General features: G+C 45.5%; 1 protein-coding gene across 9 annotated transcripts in view; it reads left to right on the forward strand.

Annotated features, from left to right (window-relative positions):
* LOC144132344 (uncharacterized) overlaps nucleotides 1–15,423 on the forward strand; it is a 206,626-nt gene that overhangs the window by 115,848 nt on the left and 75,355 nt on the right. For 4 of the 9 annotated variants that reach the window (XR_013314785.1, XM_077664672.1, XM_077664671.1 and 1 more), the window contains 3 exons: nucleotides 10,730–10,859; nucleotides 12,172–12,261; nucleotides 13,592–13,724. Coding sequence is in view for 3 of the 9 variants with exons in the window: in XM_077664672.1 (XP_077520798.1) it covers nucleotides 10,730–10,859; nucleotides 12,172–12,261; nucleotides 13,592–13,724 (353 nt within the window). In the remaining 6 variants the exon portion in view is untranslated. Of the gene's footprint in view, nucleotides 1–10,729; nucleotides 10,860–12,115; nucleotides 12,262–13,591; nucleotides 13,725–15,423 lie in introns of all 9 variants that reach the window. The other 5 variants (XR_013314788.1, XR_013314786.1, XR_013314787.1 and 2 more) reach the window with 2 other exon arrangements.

A 15,423-nucleotide genomic window follows, 5' to 3' on the forward strand; every position in this document is an offset into this window, starting at 1 on the left:
AGAGATATAAATATTAATTACAGTAAACCCTTCTCCACTTTCAAAAACGAATGTAAGGGAGCTCTTCTCTGCAGCGATGTCACCTATAGCAATCGCTAAAATTTCTTATGCGAGCAAGTTGTGGTCTATTTTTTTCTTTTTTTTACTGATTCTGTGTTCGCCTCTCTGTACTCTTTTTTGTGTTTATATGTACATAATGTCTTGTTTTTCAGTAGGCTAGAACAAGCCTTAAGTAGAACTTTGTTATTTGATGTAGTGTTTCATGTATGTCTTGGTCCTTGTTTCTTATTTATATACTCATCGTACATTTATTATGCAAATTTTTTGTCACGCGCTTCTGTCTTTTTTTTGTATGTATTTTCTTCCGTATGTATTTTCCTCTGTATAACGCTTACATCTGGCCTACTTTTTTTTACCGGCCCGCCGGACTGTTATAATTTGTAATTTGTATGTTTGTTTGTCATGAAGTAGGGGGCTGAGGCCCTGTCAGGCAACGTTGTGCCTTTAGCCTCAGCCCCTTCTTAGGCAAACGTCTAAGCAACAAATAAAAAGAAAGAAAGAAAGTTCGTCGAAGCTTTGGCACAGCTGGATGACGGTAGCGACGGAGGTGGGGTTCTTCGCCAGCAGCATCTGGAAAGCGTCATCGGCTATGCCTTTAAGTATGTGGTTGACTTTATCCCCTTCGGACATGGAGGGGTTGACACGCTTGCACAGGTTAACGATGTCCTCGATGTAGCTTGTGAACGTCTCGGAAGGGAGCTGAGATTGAGCACGAAGACGTTGCTCGGCGCGAAGCTTCCGGACGGCGGGGCGGCCGAAAACGTCGGCGAAGCTCGTTTTAAAGGACGACCAGGTGGGAAGATCGGCCTCATGGTTGCGAAACCATAGGTTGGCAACGTCCGTTAGGTAGAAGAGGACGTTGCTAAGTTTCACGGAATCGTCCCACCGATTGTAAGTGCTGATGCGCTCATAGGAGGCCAGCCAGTCGTCGACGTCTTGGTCATCGGTGCCACTAAATGGAGAAGGGTCACGCTGGCGCTGCACCCCGTGACAGAGTGCGGTGGCAGGGATGGGCTGCGATGGTTCACTCGGACCTTCCGGCATGGTGGCGGAGACGAGGAGCGTTCCACTTCGAAGTTCCAGGATGAGGACCGGGACGGGAACCGAGGCGCCTCCACCAAGTGTCAAGGCGTTTATTTGAAGCACAGGTCGGTTGGTCTTGGTTGACCGGCGACATGACGGGCACACTCACCGGCGTCGTTCGAAAAACCCAGCTGCACTTCGTCTGCTTCTTCGTTGTCCCGCTTGAACTCGTCCGCTTCTTCGCTGCGCTGCGCCTGTAGTTCCCATTACACTATTTATTTCTTTTAGTAATTGTCTCTATCAGTGCAAGTATATTCGGGAAAGTATTTATTGTTTGCGACTTTTGCTAAGCCACTTTCAGAAAGCAGTAATTCGTACGGGGTTCGCTAACTTCATAATGCTGGTGGCGTCAGTTGTAAGCTACATTAAGTATTGGGTAATTATTCGAGAAGCCTTCTTTGCTACTTACAAGTGCATAAGCAAGAAGTCAAGAAAAATATAACTACTAAACTGAGCGGCTTCCAGCTTTGTCTTTATACTTCAGCCAGCACCACTTATTTTATCACGCGTCCATGTGAGACGAGAAAAGGCCCTTGCGGCATCCGCAGGGGCAAACCGTCAAATTGCTCAAACCGATTATACACCGGGGCATGCGCGCAGTCAACATCTACTCTGAAAGGTTCCTTATTCACAACTTTTTCCTGCGCAAGACTTCAGTCCTAAGCAGTGTCCTTGCATTCCAACGTCCAGGTGGGCACATAGTTATGGCGAAAGCTAGAAAAACAGGACGCGATGTTGCCTCTTTTGTCGCCGTAGTATTTCGCTTTGAGAATGTTTAGAGCTTTCCCCATGTATCGTATGCAATCTGACTTTCGGGTGCTTTAAAACGGCGCCGCTTCTCCCATCGCCAGTAGATTTGGTGCAAGCGGAAATATCGCCACAAAGAGCTGCAAACATGCGGCCCAAGCAGGCCTTTGGATTAGTTCTGCTCGCAACGTCTCTTATAAGTGAGTCTTCATGACGTTATCCATTGACTGCGAATAACCTGGTGCGCATAAAGTGCAGGCTTTTGGGTGCTTACGCTGTTGTTAGCTATTCTGGCTGATAGGTGTCTGAAGCAAATTTTGCCCGCCATATTTATAATGGCGTCATCGGTCCGCTAGGATTGCACAAATATTATTTTGCGAGAGCACCTCATCACTTTGTAGTCCAGCAACTTCTGCGAGAAACTCTCGCAAAGGTCCTCTTCAGTACCGTGTCGAGTCAGTTAAAAATTGGTGGGGATATTTAAGCTCCACCTCAAAGGTATGACGCGATAGCGTTGTGGGTTAATTCCCATATATACAGCGTGTCATACGCTACTTTACATTTATGGATCCCTGCGAATCCTCACAACCCTCCTGGCACAGTGGTGAAGGTGTTAAGCGATGCGGCACTGCCCTACGATGGCAGGTGCTCTCAACGATGGGCCCTGTGTGGCCCAGGTTGCTTTACCCGAGCCACCAATCATTACTTTAACTGCCACCTCCCACACTGAGCAGTTTGCTCATTTTCCTATGGGCCGGTTGTGATGACACCGCAAGGTCACGTGGCTTAGTTGGCCCACTTGCCTCCTATGTTGCTCTCCACGGACCACCTTCCAGACTCATCGCCTGATTTTGCGCTCACAACGTCGAAAACGCCAACAGCGGATTTTCTGGAGAACGGTGCCTTTAACTCTGTCGCGTTGAAAAGAGATGGGCACATATCCGACTCTTACGCAGAGGTGATATAGTCGGATACAACTCAAGAACCAAGCGGCTAATGCGCCTCAATGGAGGATTAACAGCCAATGGCGTCCACCGATTTTCATGACGTCGCGGTTAATCCGTGTGTTATCCCCGTTGCGTAACACCTTAATAAAGGCCATCCAGACAATAGCGTCAACCGGTTTTTCTAATGTCGCAGTTCAGCCGTGGTCACTCTCCTTCCCCGCAAGCTTGACCGATGACTGAACGGGACAAACCACAACGTCATTAAATTTTGTTGACGCCGTTGGCTGGTGGGCCTTCATTGAGTTGCATTTCCCGCTTCGTTCTGCAATTGTATCGGACTAAACGAAGTGGCGGTTCGCCGTTTTAAAAAATAGAAAACTATCAAACAACTTAATGGAAGAACAGATGCTCAAGGCTACCTCAGCTGGACTCATCAGGAAGAAACAAATTGTCTCAGTGCATAGGCTCCCACTGTGAGCGCCTTACAAAGGCTACAGAAATTTCATGTAGGGCCTTCACCTTTTTCTGGCACAGTGAAGAACATCCAATATACACAGATAAATTTCGAAGCCAAGAGGATGTTGCAAATTTGTAAACGCGCAGACACAAAGCTCTCGACCCATCCGAACCTGCTCTTGTTGCTTCACAGACAGGATAGTCGGCCTACCTCTTGGAGGGAAAGCCCCATGACAAGTACTCTAAGGCGCCGTAGTCCCAATTGATGCCACCAAAATGTCTTGGCCTTCAAGACCCCGAGACAAGAAGGGGGGGGGGGGGGGGGGGGGCAAGGGGGCAGTCGCTTCCGCAACATTTTTCCAGATGGGGCTGCGCCCCCCCCCCCCCCCCCCCCCGCCGTCTCCAATTCCTTGCACTCGGATCAGATTTCTGACAACTGAAACACTTCAGTTCAGTTCAGTTTATTTTCCTTAAAGACCCCCGATTTCAGGGGTATTACATAAGGGGTGGGTACAAGATTTGGATTAACACTAGTTCAAGTAACGTTCAAGTTCAAGCACGCATATATATATACACATACATAGTATACATATTCAAGTATATTCACGCATGTATTTACACATATCAAAGCATATATATGTAGACCAACATACACGTATGTAAATACAAACAACACATATAAGGAAAAATCATGTACAATGTAATTGGAGATGGTCAGTAACATGCAAAAATACGGATGGGCAGATTATGTCGCCAATTGCAGCGGGGAGGCCGTTCCAGTCTGCCGCCATGCGAAGAAAAAACGAAGCTAAAACTGTTGATGTTCGTGAGCGTGGTCGTGAATCTTGCAGCGAGTGGCTCGTCCGGTATGATATGCGCGCTGCGGGCGTGATATATGGTGCTTGATGAAGGATAGGACTGTAAAAGAATTTGTGGTAAAGACAGAGGGAAGCGATGCGCCGACGTAAAACGAGGTCCGGAAGCCCAGATAGTGATTTCAGTGACGTGACGCTTACGTCATATGAGTACGACGAATGGATGAATCGAGCGGCGCGGTTTTGTACCGCTTCAAGAGCGTCGATGAGATATGCTTGATGCAGATTCCAGACTGCTGAGGCGTATTCTAGTTTCGGTCGTACAAGTGATGTGTAGGCAAGTAATTTTACGTGATTTGGGGCTTTCCGCAAATGACGTTTTAGGAAACCTAAAGTATTGTTAGAAGCTGAAATGATGGTATGCACATGCGTACGCCAGTTGAGGTCGTCTGATACAGTGACACCGAAGTATATAAAAGTGTCAGTTGATTCAAGAGTGACATTATTAATTGTGTACGCAAACGTCCGAGGGTTATGGCTGCGGGTGAACGACATGCTTTAGCATTTGTTAACGTTTAGTGTCATCAACCAAGTGGTACACCATTCTGAAATATTAGTAAGGGCACTTTGTAGGGTTATCTGATCCGTATTGTTAAGTACGGCGCGGCAGATAACACAGTCATCCGCGAACATGCGCATATTACAGGATACATGCAAAGGTAAGTCGTTGATATAGATTAAGAATAGGAGCGGGCCAAGAACCGATCCCTGGGAGACGCCTGACGTTACTGGAACCGGTGTGGATAGGCGATTATTTATAACAACGTACTGCGATCGATTAGTAAGAAATTCTGATATCCATTTTAAGACATTAGGATGTAAATTTAACGGGGAGAGTTTCGCAAATAATCGTTGGTGAGGCACTTTATCAAACGCTTTAGCATAATCAAGAAAGATCGCGTCAGTCTGTATGTTACTGTCCAGGTTAGTGTGGATGTCATGGAGAAAAAAAATGACCAGGCTTAGCTTGGTTAAGCCAAGAATGCGTTGCATATCTCGATGGAGTTCCGTGCTGCTCCGTTGACTCGATAGGCTATTGACTCGATCGCCATTGAAACTGCCCGTGTAGCAGCGCTCGATCGCCTTTGAGTCGATACACTATCGGTTCGAGGGCCCTCGAAATGCCCGTGTGACAGGGGTATAAGACTGTCCCGGCGAAGGAGCGCAGCTCTTATATACATGTGCCGTGACGTCAATCATAACGCAGCGCCCCTAGCGGGAGGAGCGGGAGTCAGGTGGTGGCTGCGGCCGCGCGCGACCGCGCCAGTTGGGGCCCAGCTTTTCCTCCGTGACGTCACGCGCCGGTGCAGCGCCCCTAGCGGGAGGAGCGGGAGTCAGGTGGTGGCTGCGGCCGCGCGCGACCGCGCGAGTTGGGGCCCAGCTTTTCCTCCGGCTGTCGTGACGTCACGTCACGTGGTTTGGTGGCTGCCCGGCCGCGCCCAAGGGCTGAACTGAGTGATTGCAATATACAACGCATAAAACTGAAAGCTGTGTTTCACATGACAACCCCTTTCGGAAGCCATGTTGTGAAGGATGGAAAAAGTGATTACTGTCAAGGAAATTTATTATGTGGGAGTAGATCACATGCTCCATGATTTCACAGGGGACGCTTGTTAGAGAGATAGGGCGGTAATTTAGTGGGGAATTTCTGCTACCTGACTTGAAAACAGGAACGACCTTCCCTGTCCTCCAGTCGTCTGGAATGACTCCTGAAGAAAGTGACTGTGAAAAAATTAGGGTGAGATAAAGTGAGACGTTGTGTTTGGTGTTTTTCAAGGTTTTGGTATTAATTTCGTCCATTCCAGCAGAAGATGATAATTTAATATTTTCTATTATGGATGAAATTCCAGTTTCACATAAATTTATCGCTGGCATGTCACAATGAAAGTCAAGAAGAGGTAAACATGGGGGTGCGGTCCCTTTATCAGAAAAGACAGCAGCCAACGTGGTGTTGAGCAAGTTCGCACAGCCTACGTTCGTAATCCTTTCATTCAGGTCACTGGTGAGCACGATTTCTCGCGGTTCATCGTCCTTCAGGAAAAATATCCAACCATTTCTCGTACTCTTTTAATGCAAATCAAAGTGGGGCTGATCTCCTTGGCTTCGTAGCCAGATGTAAAGCATTGCCTATATGAGTAACCTAAACCAGTCATGTCCCAAAAGAAGTCGACTGTCTGACCCTGTACATGATCATGATTAGCAGAATTTAAAAAAAACTATGCACAAACTTCTTTAATGCAATTGATCACACCTCGTGCGTAAAGCTTCCTATCAATAAAACTTCCCTTTTCAATTCATTTTATAATGCCGTGAATCTTTGCATCGTACGTTCGGTCGTACTCATAACTGCCGGCACGCGGCTTTATCATTTTGTTTTGTAATCCGAGATTTGACCAGACTTATCTTCATTCATCGTGGCCACATGGAAATGGTTGGATATTTTTCCAGATTGTTTTAGTTGCATTTGGTTGTTTACTTAGAAGGTTCCTTGCCAGCTTTAAATTGAGCGCGGCCAAGAAAGGCAGGCATTCACTTCGATGACCGCCGAGCACGCTTTCGGCTATCACCGCCACCGAGTCATTCAGTTCTATAGTGGGCGTGAGTCATCCCCTTAAACAGTTTCTCTTGGAAGCATTTTCCTTGTCTTTCTGACTGCTGGAGTGAGTCACTACAGCGTGAACTTTGAACATCGAAAACAAAATTAACAAAAATATAATTTTTAATGTAAATGAGCAATAAATAAATAACAAAATAAGCTCGAAGTTCTGCCCCTCCACTCAAAAAAAGTTCCGAATCCCTGCTTTGCCTCGTACCCCATTCAGCTAGGCAAAACTCTTTTTATTAACCAAAGTCACGAGCAGCGCCCATTCCCTTTATAAAGTCAGCAATAAAATTATAATTAGAACTTATGTCAGGCAGGGAGACACGATCTCGCCGATGCTATTCAACGCCTGTCTACAGCAGGTGTTCAGAGGCCTGGATTGGGAACAATTGGGGACGGAAGTTAATGAAGAATACTTCAGTAATTTGTGATTCGCTCATGACTTTGCCTTTCTGAGTCCCTCAGAAGATAAGCTGCAAAGCATGATAAGTGAGTAAGGCAGGCAGAGCAGCACGACAGGCCTTAATATTAACATGCCGATAATCAAATTAATCTTCAACGGTCGCACAAAGAAACAGGAGTTTACAACTGGTAGCGAGGTGCTGAAAGTGTTTAGGGAGATGTCTGCATAGGGCAGGTAGTGGCCGCTGATCTGCATCATGACAGGGAAATAACTAGTAGAATAAAAATGAGATGAAGCTCATATGGCAGGTTCTCTCAGGTCATGAATGGAAGTTCACCAATATGCTTCGAACAAAAGTTTACAACAGCTGTATCTTACCGGTACTCACCTATGGGGCAGAAACGTGGAGGCTAACGACAACGGTCCCACTTAAGGTATGGAAACTACAGCGAACTATGGAAAGATAAATGATGGGTGTAACGTTAGTAGACCGGAAGCGAGCAGAGTGCATGAGGGAACAAACGCGTGTTAATGACGTCCTAGTCGAAATCAAGAGGAAGAAACGGGCTTCGGCAGTACATGTAATGCGAAGGCAAGATAACCGCTGGTTCTTAAGGGTAACGGAGTCGATTCCAAGAGAAGGCAGGCGTAGCAGAGGGCGCAGAAAGTTAGGTGAGCGAATGAGATAAAGAACTTTGCTGGATATGGTGGCTGCAGCTTGCAAAGGAATGGGTTAACTGGAGAGACATGGAATAGGCCTTTTGTCCTGCGGTGGACGCAGTCAGGCTGATAATGATGTTTAGCAGCGCCTTAAATCTCGCAGGAGTTACTAGTCAAATGTAAAGCTTGGAGCACTCTTCTCAGGACAGAAGAGGGCGATGTCATCAGGACGGCGTCCGATGTTATATTTACATTGAGCTAGTGAAAAGCAACGAGTATCTTTAGTTTTGATGATACTGGGACAAAGGGACAAGAGAGATAAAGCAAAAAACACAAGCAATAGAGGGCAGCCGCTCACCCGGCACGTTCCGGCTAGTATTCCCTCGCACTACGTTGTGTAACCGGTCATTTTTTTTTTTCATTTGTCATTTCTTGGTGCCGCGCTACCGAAGTCTTCGAGCCAGTAGTACTGCAAATGCCGTGTCTCTCGAATTGAACCAGTTGCATGAAAGAAATGTTAAACTGCGTCACCAGCAGCAGAACTATGTAGCCGGACACGGATGTGAGAATGCGCACAAGCTGGGCGAACGCGTCGCTAAGCCTGATGAAGAATGGGCGAGCGCTATGGAGCGTCAAAACAGCGAAAGCAACGACGGACGCTGAACGTGATGCCGATCACGAAAAGCACTAGCGGCAGAACGGCGAGAACACGGCCCAAATTGGCGGAGGCTGCTCAAGCAGTGAAAGGAGCCAGGGAGACTGTGCGCGCTGTCTATTCCAAAGCAGTGGAGCAGGCGCAGACAGGAGCACGTTCAACAACCAGAAAACCTGGATTTTAACACTGAGTGGCTGTCACGATCTACGAACCACCCTAGAATTCGCCCCGCTCTTTCCTGCAATTCATAATCACTTACAACAACTCTCGACGGCAAGATAAGACAGCAAATTTGTGCGGCGAATTCTTCGCAGAGACATATAAAAAAGCGTTTCAGAAAATGAAACTTGTGGGCTTTGCTTAGACTGGTTAACGTGGAGCACCCGTCGAGTCATCTATACGAGCACTAAATAATTTATGACTGAATTTCTTCTCGACGCCGTTTACTTTTGGGTCTCCCCAACTGAACGATTCTTAATGAACGCTGGTTCAAGTGCTGTAGTGAGTTAAAACTAAACTACGCAGCAGCTTTTACACTGCAGTTTTTCCGTGCCCCACTTGACCGAAAGTTCAACACATTACATTGACTGTCGATTCATGAAAACCGAAACCGAAACAGTACGATGGGAGAAGTTCAATTATATTTTTTTTAGCGGATGTTGGTGACTACCGCGCGCTGATCCACGTCTTCTAATGTGTAGGGCATCATTTTAAAGAAGAAACCACGCAACAAATTCAGGTTTCTACAATGAGTATCACTGTTCCTCTCCAATTCTGTTCGTTCGAAACAAATCACGCGGGAACAGAAGTATTAGCTGTTACAAAACACCTCTGGCTATATTCAACAGGCGCACTATCGGAAGCGTGCCGTTGATTACTGAAAAAAAAATATAGCTGGCGGTTTAACATTAATAAACACGAAATATTGTGCGAAAGCATGATTTCTTGCTGGTTGACGCCACCGCCACGAACCTCAATGCCCAGATGAGGTGTCCGCCGACCCACGGAGCCAGTTATGCGTCTATCGTTTCCTCAGAATAAATGGAGTCTAAAATTTTCGCTGTATCCGAGAAAAGGAAATCCCATACCTGCCTCTATATGTTGGTGGACGCCACCACCTACTCAAACAAAGATTCAGGTCTCCACTTACGCAGTGCACTAGTTACACGTGCTAGTCAGGAACACACACACGGACGCCGCTGACCCCCAAGGAGTGCCGCTAAGTGTTTTCGTACTAAAAGCCATGTCAATGCGTGTCACATGAAAGAAAACTGTTTGCGCTTCTCCTTGTCCGCTGAGCAGCAATAGTATATTAAAAGTGACACCAGAGTCGTTCACTGACGTTACGGTCACGAAAAAAGTGTGCGGTTTGAATGTGCAGTAGATATTTTCTTTTAACTTCGAAAGGTGCTGGTTTCATTTAAGCAGCCGCCAGAGTTTACCAGGTTTCTAATATACATGAATGGCGTGAGTGGTGAACTGAGGTGCCCAAAAGTAGTGCGGATCCGGCATTGGAAACATGGACACTCCTTGACGAAAAAGCGTCAGTTTAAGCAATTTTGAATAGAAAAATATCTCCTTCTCACATGATAGGAGGATATTCATTATACACTATATAAAGTCGAGCATAAAATATCGTATTATTGTCCCCTACTGTAGGCGACTACTAAAAAAGCGGCTGGGCAAAGTCTAGAATAGTTTTTCATCAGGCGGAAGGCAAGGAGCAGTCACGAAAGTTCGGTGGTCTGAATTTTGGGCGAACAAGTGGAATTTGAGAATTTTTTTAGTATTTTTGTGTAGGCAAACCCTTGCCCTCTCATCTACTTCAATCACATTTTGTTACATATGAGTAAGACATATTAATGGGAAGCAGGAAAATTGCAGACGCAATAAAAAATAATGTATTGCAACATTGCACTGTGTACACGTTTAAACATCATGTGCACTTGTAAGAAGAGCCTCGAACTTGCGCCGAGAGCTATCCATCGAAGAAACCTGCATAAGTGAAGGTTTCTAGACGTGCCACTGATATAATCGCGGCACTTTCCTTCGTTTCGGGGTTTCTTTTATGTGCTCACGTCTAGCTGGGTCTCCACTTATACACACCTCCCGCGCGAACTGCGTCCCGTCTCGCGCTAAAATGCGCCCTTCTGCAAACGCCAGCGTGGCCACGAACCGGTTTTTAGTAAAAGCACCACTGCTTCAAAAGCTGTCCTCTGCGCGCGCACTGCGCTGGCGCAGGTACGTGCCTGGCTGCGCTCAAGGCCGGCTGCAAAGTGGAGACCGTGCGGTCATACGGCGAGGACTACGTGCTCTACGGCACCGGGCCTATGTTGCCGGTGTCAGGAAAGCCGTTCGCCGACACATGCACGTGAGTATCGGCGATTTTCATGGCCTATAGGGGGCGCCAAAATTGATCCAACATGGCGGGCAACGGAAGACTGCTTCTGAAAAGGACGCTTGTTCCAAATTTCACGAATACTTCAAACTTTTTCTTAGTAGTGGCAGCGTAGTGCAAGCGAACCTCGTTTCTCGACTGTGTAAAGTAAAAGCTTGGGGGGCCTTCTAACAACACCCTTGAAGAAAACGCGGTAGCGTTTGGAAAGTGCGCCCGCACCCGTAAATTTAAGGGACCCCCAAAACTTTTGAAGTAAAATCGAACCTCACAAAAATGCATTGAGGTGGGTTATTAGGATTAGTGGATGGATTATGTTTGATTAAGGTCAAGAATAATTCAGTTGGCGGGAGTTGATTAGAGGATTAAAGTGAAAAACATACTAAAAAGATTTTTGCGCCAGAACAACACACACAAGAAAGACGACGACACCACGGGCGCTAGTGGGGGGGGTATCGTCTTTATTGCGTGTGTTGCTTTGGGGCAAAAATATTTTTAGTATGATCATCACCACACCATGTAGCCCAGCAGTTAAGTCTTCTGGATTAAAATGAATTAGTGGCTCGGGTTAGTTTAATCCTATGTGATCTTCTAATGAAAGATGCTCGGACATCTAGTCCTCAAATTTTCAAATTTCGCAGTGCTGATGACGTCACAACTATATCAACCAGTCAAGCAATTTCGCTAAAAAGAAAACCGGTGGTTTTTGCAAAGTGACATCCTAAGCATTATCGCAACAATAAACTAGAGATGGACATGAATCAGTTTCTGGCGTTTGAAACCAATCGTTGTGCAAGCGGAGCGCCAAGAAAACGACGGCGTTTGGATACCATTTCAAATCTGTTGCACTGGCGAGTGATACAACAGTGACAACGGGCGACAGAAGTAGAAGCACAATTGTTAACATTAATCTAGCACCCGACGATTCCCATAGCTGCTTCCGTAGGAAACAAGGCATAAAAATATCACTAGCTGTTGCTTGACTTTCATTTGTTTTCGTTTTTGCGCATTGCTTGTTACCTGGGATGGGCTCCATTGCATTCTTTCAAGTCGGTATTTTATAGACGCTGTCTAGCTCGCTTTGGAGGTTTTTGTGCACTGCTCACAGCACTGTTCTCAGTTTATGTCGTCCTTGAAAATCAATTATAACCCCCGCGCCACACAACATGCAGGCATATGGTATAAGTCGCTCGTTTTCCCTCCCCGCGTATCTCAATAATTCTTCTTTTAAGGGCGTGGAAAGAGCAGATGGGTTGTGCATCCAAATTCTACAACAACTGTTTTGAAGGTTTCGCGCAGGTCGCTGCGGACGCGGTCATCAAACAACTACAGGAGAACATCGCTTCCGCCTGCAACGTCGGTTCGGAACAGAACAAATGTACGTCCTGTTGTGGCTGTAGCCCATTTGCTTTTCAGAGCACATTTTTTAGATAATGCTATGAACTGTCACAGTAATTCCAGCGTCGCTTTAAATTCTAGCTCACATTACAGGGACGCGTAGCCGTTGAAGTGCATTGGATAATTATATAAGATGTGCCAGTTAATCTTCTTTTGAATTCAGTTTTCTTATAAACTCACTTTGGCGGCTAAAGAGGTTATGTTCTTGAAAGAACAAATTGGTCTTGGAGTATTGATACATTTATTGTTATATTTCCGAACGCAGACTGAAAATTTTCCTGCACAGATTGCGTCAGAAGCTCCACCAATATGACGCCCATACGAATGCCCCGTGACAGTCGTGATCACCTTGCCATGGGCTTGGATTCAGCAGTCACGGCGCTAACGTCACTGCGGCACATTGAATCCTTGTCACCGCTCAGGTTGCCTAAGCGATTTCCCTTGCCTGCACAATTTCTTCGCGTGATTCGCTACAGGCGTAAATTATGAGGATGCTCAATAGTTTAAAGAAAATTAGAAAACATTTGCTGCACTCGATGCTATGTTATTCATACGTCATCGTATAATTCTATTTATGATCCGATGTACTCGCGCGAGGGCCGCTGGCCTCAACTTGGCACCCGAATCTATGAAAAAAAAATAATTGTGCCTCCGGTGTGCATATTTTCCTCCCTATGCACCTTCAGTGGGCAACTACCACCAGCACCATAACAAAACGTCGCCTGAAAAGCAGCGAACAAAAGATCCGCCTAGCACCGACGGTCGCAGGTCACGCTCGTGAACCACCCATATGGTCGTCATAATTACAGTCGAGAAAAAAATCTCATCGCTATGCGCACATGTCTCCGCCCTAATTCCTATACGAAATAACGTGGGATGACGTCATCTCTACCAGTATAATGGTCTACCAGCCAGTTTCATTGGGAGTGGTACCCGCCGGTGATCGTTTCCTCCATACTCTCATTGAGGTACCAGTATAAACGGCCCGCTTGACTCACGCTAATTCTTCTTAATATACGTGCTGTCGCACAAGCGGGGCACGCATAAACGTCCCCTGTAGTCAGAAAAAATTATAGAAAACTGATACGTTGTAAAAACTTTTATTGCTCTAAGGCGAAAATTATAAGAATTATTTATTCCATATAAGCCGTGACCATAACTCATTAACCTAGACGAGGGCGAGAATCTGGAAGCTTTTGCCACTTTTCCTTACGAGGATGTTTTCATGTGGTTAACAGAAATATATCATTACTTTATTTTTATTTTACTCTCCTTTGTTTCTTTGCATATCGGATTTCGGCGGCAATCAGGGCACCAGAAGGTCGCCCCGTGTTTGAACTCTGTCGGCGGAAAGCTACACGCTTGCTTTACAAATCTCAAGGCTGATCTTCATAGGGCGTTGGTCAAGGCGCCTGCAAAGCAGATCATCCCCCACTCTTGCTGGTGAGTACAAGCGGTCTCCGCGTTGAGTGTCGACCTTGGTTAGCCGGATGGAACACACATAGCAAGTCTTTGCGACGGCACGCTGAGGATCAATTGCAGAAACTTCTGTAGTGAAACGGAAGCTCTCTACCGGCTGATAATCGGGCTGTATTTTTTCCATAGATATCTGACAGCGGTTTTTGTAGCGACTACGTCCGGCATAAACTTTTGAATAGATTTGAAAATTTTGAAATAAATTCTTAGCGTACTACTTAAGTAGAAGGGTGTCTTTTTTATTTTATAAAATATTTATTGCAAGAAAGCTGAAATGTTTTTCATGCTTATTGCCTCCTAATGTGTTGGTTGTAACTGAAATTTACTATAGGAGGCGAATAACTACTGACAATAACCGCATACACAAAATAAAGGCCCCCGTTGCCAAAAGCAGCGCATTCACGAAAGGAATTCCGCAATTACGCGGTAATTGTACCAATAAATATTCATGTAGAGTCACAGAAGTAATCTGATTGGACTTGCGTGCACTTTTAAAACAATCAATATTCGTTAAATGTTTTCAGTTGTTGCGACAAATATTTGAATCAGATGATTAGATTGCTTTTTCCATACAAAAGGGTGTGAAGAAAATTTTTCTCCTGAGTTTCGCTGCTCTTATCATTATGGATTCTGTGTTTCAGTAGCATCATGAAGGTTTTGCAGTAAAACAGTGGATCATGAAAGCCTTTGACAGGAGTGTAGGGCTGTTATTCCTTTATAGTGTACAGAAACTGCAAAATTATGTTGAATTACAAAATCTTTCTTAAACAACCAATCAGGCCATGCAAAATTGGTAAAAAATGGCATTGTTTTTTGCTAGCCTAAAATCTGCCATGAAGAAGTCATGCCTTGAAAGAATCAACGAAAGCATTTTGCGGTTACCCTCTCATGTGATTTCCAGGGAATGCGATAAATTTCTGAGATGGATCATGAGAGGGGATAATCCAAGACAGGAAAAAATAAAGTTTGTGTAGGTGCCTTATACACATGATGTAGGGCCTGGTTTAAAGGCTGTGGCGGATAGATGTGATGTGGACAAGATTTTTTCAGCGCCAAGTAAACTTAGAGGTGTGCGCAGGCAGGTGGAAGCGAAGGCAGAAGCAACAACCGCTAAGAAAAAGACTGGAGGCAGCCCTACCAACTATAAGAGCCCTTTTGTTCCCTGTAATGTCGGTATTGTGATCAGGATGCCGTGCACTTGCGGGGTGACTTATATTGGCCAGACCAGACGTTGTGTTAACGCTCGTCTAAGTGAGCAACAGATATCCCGAAATAATGGATCATCTGTAACTTTGCCCATCACTGGAGAGAAGGCACATGCACCCCTCTGTTTTCTAAAAGCGTCCTCTTAGGTAGACATAATGACAGTCTAACGCGTGAAATATTAGTCTTTTCACATCCGCTTGGAAACAGATAGTTGTATTAGTTACCCTTCTGTCACAATAATTGATAAAGAGATGATGTACTTATCCGGCCAAGATGTGTAGCTTTGCGCCCTTGCCGATTGTCACCGTTGTGGTCATGAGGATATGCTTTTGTGCTTTCTTTTGTTTTCCCTCACGTTTGAGTTTGTTGTTCCTAGTATTTAAGAGAGCGTTGCCGTGAATAAAAATCTAGTTGCGAGTTAGCGCTTGTGGTGTCCATTCTTCGTTGTGTCCTGTTATGT

The sequence above is a fragment of the Amblyomma americanum genome, chromosome 5 (genome assembly GCF_052857255.1).
Source record: "Amblyomma americanum isolate KBUSLIRL-KWMA chromosome 5, ASM5285725v1, whole genome shotgun sequence".
Lineage (NCBI taxonomy): Eukaryota > Metazoa > Arthropoda > Arachnida > Ixodida > Ixodidae > Amblyomma > Amblyomma americanum.